Raw genomic sequence first — 11,706 nt, forward strand, 5'->3', positions numbered from 1 at the left:
GAACACAGTGGCCTCCATCATTCTTAAATGGAAGAAGTTTGGAACCACCAAGACTCTTCCTAGAGCTGGCCGCCCGGCCAAACTGAGCAATTGGGGGAGAAGGGCCTTGGTCAGGGAGGTGACCAAGAACCCGATGGTCACTCTGACAGAGCTCCAGAGTTCCTCTTTGGAGATGGGAGAACCTTCCAGAAGGACAACCATCTCTGCAGCACTCCACCAATCAGCCCTTTATGGTAGAGTGGCCAGACAGAAGCCACTCCTCAGTAAAAGGCACAAGACAGCCCGCTTGGAGTTTGCCAAAAGGCACCTAAAGACTCTCAGACCATGAGAAACAAGATTATCTGTTCTGATGAAACTAAGATTGAACTCTTTGACCTGAATGCCAAGCGTCACTTCTGGAAGAAACCTGGCACCATCCCTACGGTGAAGCATGGTGGTGGCAGCATCATGCTGTGGGGATGTTTTTCAGCGGCCGGGACTGGGAGACTAGTCAGGATCGAGGCAAAGATGAACGGAGCAAAGTACAGAGAGATCCTTGATGAAAACCTGCTCCAGAGCGCTCAGGACCTCAGACTGGGGCAAAGGTTCACCTTCCAACAGGATAACGACCCTACGCACACAGCTCCCAATTTCCTTAACTTTTTGAATGAAGTTACTGGCTATAAACATATCACACAATTCACTGGCGACAATCTGTTTAGAAGAGGTTCAGAGAATGGAGCATCTCTCCCTTTCATGCATATTCTGCGTGATACCATAATGTAGTGCTGTCCCAGACTAAAACATGTACAGTATTTTTCCATATATTGACACATCCTATGTGTTTTATTTCAACCAACTATATTCACTGAGCTTGTCTGATGCTTTAAGCACGCCGTTTGATTAAATAATTAAGACACACAAATGACTAGATGGAGTCCGACCAGCAATTGATTTGATTGTGCCAGGGTCAAACTTGCTGCACTGTGTTAAAAAAAAAAAGACGACTATGTGACTAGAACCTGTTTCCTCTCTCTCCTCCCTGCTGCAGCACATAATTACATTACCCAACCTGCCCAGTAAAACTAATCCCGTCTGAATAGGGCTCAATAGGGCCTGACCTATAACATATCACATCAATAAATTGGTTATAACAAACTCTGAACACCGTAACACATGACAGCAAAATGGATGTAGAGGACGTGACAAATAAACTTCAAATGGGAGAATGTTTACTGGTTGTTCAGGAGGTAAAGGGAAAGTCAGATGTTTGGAATAAATTTGACTAGTTACTGGAGATCAAGAAAAATAAGGTAAGGAGCAAGCGCTGCGTGCATATTATGTGTGCCAAAAAGGTGCTGTATAGATTACAATATAATTTGGATCAATGTACACACTAAATAAATTAAAACGTACCAGAGAGTCTGTTAGCATTTTTTTGTTAAACCTTTATTACAGCAAAGACCAAAATAGTAGCATATATCCGTGAACGCAACTTCCAAAATGGAATGGTTTATTTGTTTAAGCTAATTATTCAACGCTCTCTTTATTTTAAAACGCTTGATTGCATTTAAAATCATGAATGACTCGTATGCTGTGTGATGACATGAACAAATGAATGATTGATACAGTAGCCTATATAAGTATTGAAATATAGGCCTAAGTAAATTACGGTATTAAGACTAAACAGGATGCACTCTTAGGCCTACAGCTCAATGGTGGTTATACAAGGCTGCTTACTAATGATAATGACATTACTTATGATCATAGATTGTGTTCTGTTAGACAGGTAACTCTTTATCCACAATATAGGAGGGGGTGTAAAGCCATAACACATACGTTTTTCCAGCAGCAGGCTATGATCGATAATGTCAAAAGCAGCACTGAAGTCTAACAAAACAGCCCCCACAGAGGGTGTTCTTTAATGGAAGCCTCTCCAGGTAGAATCAGGAATTCCCCAGAGCAGCTGTCTAAGCCCCTTGCTTTTTTCAATATTACTAAAGACATGCCACTTGCTTTGAGTAAAGCCAGTGTGTCTATGTATGCGGATGACTCAACACTATACACGTCAGCTACTACAGCGACTGAAATGACTGCAACACTTAAAGAGCTGCAGTTAGTTTCAGAGTGGGTGGTAAGGAATAAGTTAGTCCTAAATATTTCAAAAACTAAAAGCATTGTATTTGGGACAAATCATTCACTAAACCCTAAACCTCAACTAAATCTTGTAATGAATAATGTGGAAATTGAGCAAGTTGAGGTGACTGAACTGCTTGGAATAACCCTGGATTGTAAACTGTCATGGTCAAAACATATTGCTACAACAGTAGCTAAGATGGAGAGGAAAATTGCAATTGGCTCAGAACAGGGCAGCACGGCTGGCCTTTGGATGTACACAGAGAGCGAACATTGTCAATCTCTCCTGGCTCAAAGTGGAGGAGAGATTGACTTCATCACTACTTGTATTTGTGAGAGGTATTGACATGTTGAATGCACCAAGCTGTCTGTTTCAACTACTGGCACACAGCTTGGACACCCATGCATACCCCACAAGACATGCCACCAGAGGTCTCTTCACAGTCCCCAAGTCCAGAACAGACTATGGGAGGCGCACAGTACTACATGGAACTCTATTCCACATCAAGTAACTCATGCAAGCAGTAAAATAAAAATACACCTTATGGAACAGCGGGGACTGTGAAGCAACACAAACATAGGCAGACACATGCATGCACACACAAAACATACTCACTATACACACACGTACACACGTTTGTGGTAGATAAGTTGTAGTAAAGTAGGGGCCTGAAGGTGCACACTTAATGTGTTGTGAATGTCTTGTAATGCTTTTTTAATGGTTTCACTGCCTTCATTTTGCTGGACCCCAAGAAGAGTAGCTGCTGCCAAAGCAGCAGCTAATGGGAATCCTTAATAAACACAACTACAAATAACAATAAGGAGATCAAGAAAAAGTAGCATTATTATTTTTTCTGACAATTGGGAAGTGTTAACACTAAATAAATAATACCAGAGGCTGAAAAGTATAAAGCCTTTATTACAGCAAAGCAAAGATTAAAAACAGCTGAATTTGTAAAATGGTTTACTTGACATGTAGTTGTGTGAGGCTTGGTGCTCACTGAATCAGTAGGCTACTAAACAAACACTCAAACATGCAACAGAAGCAGGATCTGTCTTATTTCTGTAGATATATTGATTTATAAAGCCAGGCACATTTAACAGTTAGGCTACTGATTAGACCTAATTAAGTTGAGTTTCCCTTTCTCCTCACTTTTCTTTAGACAATTAAGGCAAGGGCTGCCTCCACTGCATTGTTCTCAACACCAATATGCCGGTTAACTCTGCTATTATGCACATAGCAACATGGTCTAGGAAAAGGCGCCAATTCAAGAGCGCACTGACATTTTTCTGAACCGTGGACAGCGACCACTATCCAACACGGGAGAAAGCGCATTTGTTTTAAAATAATATAATGGTTATTAGTGTTGCACCATTGTTCTTATGTAATATAACCATATACAATTTCAGTAGCACATTTCTTAGACTGATGGGACTATGCCATCCCCACGGCCTCCACAATGGATGAGTCCACCCAGACAGGCACGAATCAGACAGGTGTCTTGTACACAATTACATTATTATTTTTGCTACAAGCTCGACTAAAGAAATCTCGCTCGACCAACAGCCTATCTACCAAACAATCAACCAGTCAACTAAATGGGGTCAGCCCTACCATAATGTGAGTGCATGCGTGCACACAAATTCTACAGGGCGGATGGCTTGACCGAGGATTTTCATTTGCAGGATAGCTTGACCGCAGTCTTTATTTTTGGACTATAATGAGCGAGATACCAGCAGTGACAAGACAGCGATAGTGCTGGACACAAGGAAAATATATATTCATTTACCATTCAAATATTTCAGTTTTTCAACTTCAGCACAAAAGTCTTAAAATCCAAAGTCTCTACAAAAAGATAAAGGATTATATTCTAAATCTAATATATATACTATAAATCTAACATAAATGTACGAAAATGCCACTCAGAAATAACATGAAGATGCAGCTGGCTATCTGTCCTTGTTGCAACGGAGATCCGTTGTCAGGGGGTCGTGCTGAATGGTTTGGTGCAGCATGAGAGCAAGTAGACCAGCCCTGTTGGTCATAGCAGTCCTGACGTTGCGCTCCTGCTCAAAGAGCTCGTCCAGCTTGTACCACTGTTCACAAATACATTTTTGGGAGAAAAGCAAGGGGTAATGATTAATATACCAAAACTCTTTGAAAATCAACTGTCTAACTCACTTTCATAATTCATATCAACTACCATTTATGATGGCCAATAATATGTTTGTTATAACCAGGGTCTTAGTCAATTTCTTTTCACGTTAGCTAAAAATCACTGGAATTCTGGGATCTTTCTGAAATGCATGTGATATCAACAGAGAAGTATATTTTCTGGGTGACTTAAATATTGAATGGCTTTCATCAAGCTGCCCACTCAAGAAAAAGCTTCAAACTGTAACCAGCGCCTGCAACCTGGTTCAGGTTATCAGTCAACCTACCAGGGTAGTTACAAACATCACAGGAATGAAATCATCAACATGTATTGATCACATATTTACTCATGCTGCAGAAATTTGCTTGAAAGCAGTATCCAGATCCATTAGATGTCGTGATCACAATATAGTAGCCATATCTAGGAAAAACAAAAGTTCCAAAGGCTGGGCCTAATATAGTGTATAAGAGGTCATACAATAAGTTTTGTAGTGATTCCTATGTTGTTGATGTAAAGAATATTTGTTGGTCCGTGGTGTGTAATGAGGAGCAAACAGACGCTGCACTTGACACATTTATGAAATTGCTTATTCCAGTTACTAATAAGCATGCACCCATTAAGAAAATGACTAAAAACGGTTAAATCCCTATGGATCGATGAGGAATTGAAAAATTGTATGGTTGAGAGGGTTGAGGCAAAAGGAATGGCAAATAAGTCTGGCTGCACAACCGATTGGCAAACGTATAATAAATTGAGAAATCATGTGACTAAACTGAATAAAAAGAAGAAACTACACTATGAATCAAAGATAAATGACAAAGAATGATAGTAAAAAGCTTAAAATGGAATTTTGGGGAAAAAGGCAAACTCAGCTCCATCACTCATTGAACCAGATGGCTCATTCATCACAAAAACTGATATTGCCAACTACTTAAATTATTTTTTTATTGGCAAGAATGGGATTTTTGCCCATTCTTCAAGGAAAAACTGCTCCAGCTCATTCTGGGCTTTGACTAAGCCATTCCAAGACATTTAAATGTTTCCCTTAAACCACTCGAGTGTTGCTTTAGCAGTATGCTTATTGTCCTGCTGGAAGGTGAACCTTCTCAAATCTCTGGAAGACTGAAACAGGTTTCCCTCAAGAATTTCCCTGTATTTAGCGCCATCCATCATTCCTTCAATTCTGACCAGTTTCCCAGTGCCTGCCGATGAAAAACATCCCCACAACATGCTGCCACCACCATGCTGGTGTGTTCTCGGGGTGATGAGAGGTGTTGGGTTTGCGCCAGACATAGCGTTTTCCTTGATGGCCAAAAAGTTCAATTTTTGTCTGATCTGACCAGAGTACCTTCTTCCATATGTTTGGGGAGTCTCCCACATGCATTTTTTTTTTTAAAGCAATGGCTTTTTTCTGGCCACTCTTCTGTAAAGCCCAGCTCTGTGGAGTGTACGGCTTAAAGTTGTCCTATGGACAAATACTGTGGAGCTTTGCAGCTCCTTCATGGTTATCTTTGGTCTCTTTGTTGCCTCTCTGATTAATGCCCTCCTTGCCTGGTCCGTGAGTTTTGGTGGGCGGCCCTCTCTTGGCAGGTTTGTTGTGGTGGAATATTCTTTCCATTTTTTAATAATGGATTTAATGGTGCTCCGTGGGATGTTCAACGTTTCGGATATTTTTTTATAACCCAACCCTGATCTGTACTTCTCCACAACTTTGTCCCTGACCTGTTTGGAGAGCTCCTTGGCCTTTATGGTGCCGTTTGCTTGGTGGTGCCCCTTGCTTAGTGGTGTTGCAGACTCTGGGGCCTTTCAGAACAGGTGTATATATATACACTGAGATGATGTGACAGATCATGTGACACTTAGATTGCACACAGGTGGACTTTATTTAACTAATTATGTGACATATGAAGGTAATTGGTTGCACCAGATCTTATTTAGGGGCTTCATAGCAAAGGGGGTGAATTCATATGCACGCACCACTTTTCCGTTATTTATTTTTGAGATTTTTTTTTAACAAGTTATTTTTTTCATTTCACTTCACCAATTTGGACTATTTTGTGTATGTCCATTACATGAAGTCCAAATAGAAATCAATTTAAATTACAGGTTGTAATGCAACAAAATAAGAAAAATGCCAAGGGGGATGAATACTTGCAAGGCACTGTACCTGTCTAATGGAAGCCTCTCCAACATAATCCAGGTAGAATCAGGAATTTTGTCGCACCTGGACTACTGTTCAGTCGTGTGGTCAGGTGCCACAAAAAGGGACTTAGGAAAATTGTAATTGGCTCAGAACAGGGCAGCATGGCTGGCTATTGGATGTACACAGAGAGCTAATATTAATAATATGCATGTTAAATCTCTCCTGGCTCAAAGTGGAGGAGAGATTGACTTCATCACTGTTAAGTTCATGTTTTAAGTATCCCTAGATTTCTGTTATTACGGTGCCTTCCCTCTTATGAGTACGCCTGCGCGGTAGTCTCTCTGTTGATGGACCTGGCCTGAGTGCAATGGCAACTGTGTACTGTGGAAATACAGTGAAGTAAACGTTGTTAAACTGGAACCTAGTCGTTGTGTCATTTTGAGTTAACAATCACTACTTGTATTTATGAGACGTATTGACATGTTGAGTGCACCAAGCTGTCTGTTTGAGCTGCTGGCGCACAGCTCGGACAACCATGCATACCCCACAAGACATGCCACAACCCTGACAAAGTGGCCCAAAATAAGAGATTGATGTGGTGCATTCCACTACTAACCACTCTGACACGCTCCAGGTCCACCTCAGCTCTCCTGAGCTTCTCCCAGTTGTAGTGCTTATTACATTTGCGTTTAGAAACCCTGCAGTATTCGCCTGTTGCCTCAAACACATTACGGACCAGAGGACAGCCGCACACCTCATCCCCTGGGACCTAACCACAAAACAAGATAAGGGCAAGAGAAGCCAAGATTATACATCATAAGTCATACAGCAGGACAATTAGTGTGCTTTATTGGCAACGTTTTTTGCATTTGACTTCCCAATCATCACTGACCTTTGGGTCCCTGGAATGTTCTGGGCACAAGACCTGAAGCCTCTTGCAGTAGGTCTTGCTCTGGGGGTTGTACACGTCGCAGAAGAGTCTTGTTGCTCTGAGAATACAAAAGGTACATAGACTACCGTGGTGAAACAATATGGAAACAAAAAAACTTGTTCACTTCTAGCAAACCCATTCAAAGTGCTTGACTCTTACCCTTCGATCTTTGTTGGGTACATGGAACCGAAAGATGTCTGGCTCTCATACTGTCAATGCAAAAAAGAGCGAGAGTATATATCAGAATATTATCAGAAGTGCATATTGGCAACATATATTCGTATTGCTAGTACTCTATATTAAGTTTAATTCTGTACATGTCATCCTCTCCCCATATAGGATGTTGCAGACACTTATCAGCCACTGCACTCTGGATGTATACCACAAACTGTCACAACCAAGATCAGAGAACTAAATAGGAAGTCTCTGTCTTACCGTGTACAAGAAAATGGCTGCAGTCTGAAACCCTGTTGCGCTAAGCTAACTGAGTTAGAGGGAAGGTGTTAAAGGAAGGATACGCTAAAGCATTTTTGGGTTTGACATATAGGCTGGATAAAAAGTAAGAATTTTGGATCAACATCCACAGGCTCACCTTAGCATAACACCTCTCCATATGTCGCAGTGCCACCTTTGGGTTGATAGGGTGACTGCAGGACACACAGAAAATCAGCAGGTCTGTTTCCTCATTGTCCCCTTCATTCGTCTGAAACGAGAACCAAAAGAAAAACATTTCAAAACAATGTTTCACCCAGGAAGCACCTGAAAGATTTGAACACAGGCTTGAACGGGCAAAACATTTCTCTAGCCGAGGAGCTCTGACCCCACTGGATAAATACCGCAGTGGCCAATAAAAAGTAAACATACTAAAGTGACTCACCTCCTCATCCTGCTGGACTACCTGCTGCTTGGCCTTAGCAATGATGCCCTCCAGCTCGTGGAAGCGTTTCTCCATGTCGGTGAGACGCATGCGTGCATTCTGCTGATCCCTTCGGATCCGCTCCAGTTGCTTCTTGCCCTGCTCCTCAGCGATGCAGGGGCTCTGCTGCCACTGCTGGATACGTTGAGGGAGGATCTCATAGAGCCGGCTACAGAGACAAAGTATTTTACAGTTGATTAACTTTCTTACAGTTGCATGTGTCAGGGTTGTAGTTTTGGTGTTTGTGCGCTTACTTTGTAGCCAGCTTCATGCCACATTCCTCTGAGCAGTATTTGGAGTTGGCTCGTGCAGCTTCCACACAGCTGGGCCCGAGGCACTGTCGCTGCCCTACTCCATCCCTGGCATCGCCCCTATCGCTGTGCCTGACTTTGTCCTTGTGCTTCTGCTTCTGTTTGTGCCGCCGTGACTCTTTCTGATGTGCATTCACAAAAACAAATCGCATTGCACACATTAACATGTAAAATCATTGTACTTATGAATTCTGTCAATAGTAATATTCCCATGATGCAATAAAAAAAGCTAAAAGCTTCAAATATTTGGTAGATGTGGACTGCAACTGCATGGATAAAAATTTACAATAATCATTGTGTGTCTGCAAGATGTAAAAAATTAAGTTAGCTTACTTTCTTGTCAAATTTATTTTCCCGTCTCTTCACATGCTTGACCTTCACAGCTTTCTTTCGCAGGACAGGGCTGAAGGGAGGCCCGTCATCCTCATCACTGAGCCATGGCTGGGTTGAACAGAAACAATAAGATGAACAGATTCAAAATACTTGAAAAAGGGCTATTCAAGCTAAAGAACAAGTGGATATGGGAGTGTAAGTGCAACAGTAGGACAATAATAAGGATCTGTGTGTATTTTGAATGTGTTTCAAATAGTTCTTGATAGATGAATGAGAAACATGGCTGAAGACTATTGCAATACCATGTTGTCGTCGTATCCCGCTGCCTTGTACTTTTCATAGAGTTCTGCCTCACTATCGTAGTCGTCTGAATATCGTCTTCGCCGGTGGTAGGAATTATCCCGCCTTTCACGCAAATTAAACTCTTCATCCTTTACACGCAACATTTTCTGCAGAGAATACGAGGCATTGTTTCACCGTTTGCAAGACTACATGTTTTTTTGACTACACCAGTTGAAAAGATGTTAGCAGAAAAATAGATGGAATAGTCTCATTAGGAAACTCACCCTGGCTCGGACATCACACTGCCTAAATCGACACTTCTGTCTTATTTTGTTGGGACCCCCAAATTTCTTCATGTCCTTGCAGAAGTCGCATGTGGCGCAGTCCTCAGTCCTCAAGCAGGGCTCACACTCCCCACACATACGAGCAGAGCGCTTAACCTGAGACAAACACAAAAGAGACAAAGATATGTTTGCCAACAGAGTAGTTCCAAAGACGCACAATTTTAGAGATACATTGAAGGAAAATGGGGACATAACGTTTAGATGTAAAATAACTAACCTTAGATCCACGGCGCCTTTCAGATTTATAATCTGGAGTGCTGTTCTGTCTTTCAAATCTTCTCTCTGGCTCTCTCTGGCCCTCTGCCTCTTTTTCACGGCTCTTCTTTGGACGGTATTTTATCTCCAATGATGGGTTTTTGTCTAATCAAAAGTAACAGACATTGTAAGATTAGTAAGCGCATGTGACAAGTACCCATGTGGATGATAGTGAATGGGAAACCATTAAAACCTCACCTCGGCATCGCAGGCAGTACCACTGCCTGATAGCTTTGGCCATCTTCTCTGTGAGATTGATGCAGTTACCATGAAACCACTCATTACAGTTGTCACAACCACTACAAGAAAAACACAGATATGAGCCCCATGAAATCAAGGTTATGGAATGTTTCAAGGTCATGTTATGATTACTTGTGTTGAAGGTGTTGCTGTTATGATCATCTGATTAAACTCACATCATGAAGCAATTGATGTCAGGTTTTCGACAAATGCAGTACACTGGTGCATTCTCGCCCTCCATACTGCTCTCAAGCCCTGGTGCAGGCTCAAAGTCTGACACTTCACTGTCCTGGAAGAGAAACATCATCTAGCCAACCAGACTGAACCTCCAGCGGCATAACTAATACTGCTTGTACTGGAGGTCGATCAGATGGTCCATTGAAAGCTTGCCAATTTTATTTTCAACCTTTACTTGGCGATACTTTTTTCATTCTCGATTTGTTAGGCACTGGTGTCTTAGACATCTGTTTCCATTTGCAGGTGGAACTCAGATAACCAGAGAATGTTCATTAAAATATAAAATCCACTTTTTGCACGGAGTTCCCTCAGCATTTTATCTGCTGGATATCTCGCAAACAACCCAAACAAAGATTTACACACATGCGACAAGCCATTCCTAATTTTTCTGAATATTCTCTCGTTTTTGGAGTTACCCCTGCAACTGGAAACATCCGTTTATAAAGACACGCCAGTGCAAGTATAGTCAAGTAAATGTTAGTTGAAAATAAATGCACCATGCTTTCAATGGACCGTCGGATAGACCTCCACTCTGATGGCAAACACAACATATATTAATTTGTATAATATCAAAAGTTATTATACTACTGTCTACTCTACATCGACTCGGACATACTAGTCTGCCCAAACGATACAATATTTTGTTGGTTAAAAAAATGTATTCCGCATTCCAGATGGCAACTTCGCTAGCTATATCTAGCTGGGTAGTAATAACTTCAGACATTAAACAGATTGCTAACGCTTAACTAACAATAAAGGTAACAAGCCAAAAGTCTGAAAATAAATCAGCAAGCTGTTTGCATTTCCATTGCGACTGGCTAGCTAGCTAACACAGCTAGCTACCGTTAGCTAGCTAAAAATGCTGGCTAGCATTGTAGCTGGTTTAGCAAGGCGAAGACACCAATCTAGCCAACTGCTATGTTAGGCAACTAAACATGAAATTCACATAAACCAAAACGGTTTTCTTTGCATTAACTTAGCTAACTAACAGTACCATGTGTGATGTATTTGCAATCCTCGATCAAACTTCAACGATAGTACCTAGCTAAACAACTGCTCAGGGTCACAATCTGGGTTCAAGACGCCGGAAATCAAATAATCGGCTGAACTCGGATATCGGACCATTCTTTTTCTTCTTCGATGAGGTTTAACGGCGGTTGGCATCCAATTTGTTGCTTTACCGCCACCTACTAGACTGGTGTACAACTCCCTTATATTTTGCTTGAAAAATTAAAAAAATACCCTACCATCTAACACTACACTCACAAATTCAAAATTATTATTAATAATTAACACCACCCCACTCCACTATTTAAATATATTCATTCCTACCTCATGCCCTCAACCTGAGATGATGGAACATCACCACTTCCTGTAACTCTTCTGATGTTAAGTCTCGCACACCCAAATACCTCTCTGCAGCTCTCCACCACAACCTCAATT

At 41.5% G+C, this 11,706-nt stretch overlaps 1 protein-coding gene across 2 annotated transcripts; it reads right to left on the reverse strand.

Moving 5' to 3' along the window:
• Positions 1-3,014: 3,014 nt before the first annotated feature.
• Positions 3,015-11,396, reverse strand: cxxc1b (CXXC finger protein 1b). Of its 2 annotated transcripts, XM_084172924.1 has the most exons (14): positions 11,258-11,396; positions 10,203-10,315; positions 9,985-10,085; positions 9,749-9,891; positions 9,472-9,627; positions 9,208-9,354; positions 8,906-9,013; positions 8,516-8,694; positions 8,223-8,430; positions 7,938-8,048; positions 7,505-7,554; positions 7,307-7,403; positions 7,031-7,183; positions 3,015-4,212 (listed from the first exon to the last, which is right to left on the reverse strand). In XM_084172924.1, the coding sequence occupies exons 1-14, from the start codon at positions 11,258-11,260 to the stop codon at positions 4,066-4,068; spliced, it is 1,716 nt and encodes a 571-aa protein (XP_084029050.1). In that variant the 5' UTR covers positions 11,261-11,396; the 3' UTR covers positions 3,015-4,065. The 2 variants fall into 2 exon arrangements, with proteins under 2 accessions (XP_084029050.1, XP_084029049.1); XM_084172923.1 differs by lacking the exon at positions 11,258-11,396 and having other exon boundaries at positions 10,203-11,235.
• Between the last annotated feature and the right edge of the window lie 310 nt (positions 11,397-11,706).

Source organism: Coregonus lavaretus, assembly GCF_964263955.1.
Source record: "Coregonus lavaretus genome assembly, chromosome: 12".
NCBI classification, from domain to species: Eukaryota; Metazoa; Chordata; class Actinopteri; order Salmoniformes; family Salmonidae; genus Coregonus; species Coregonus lavaretus.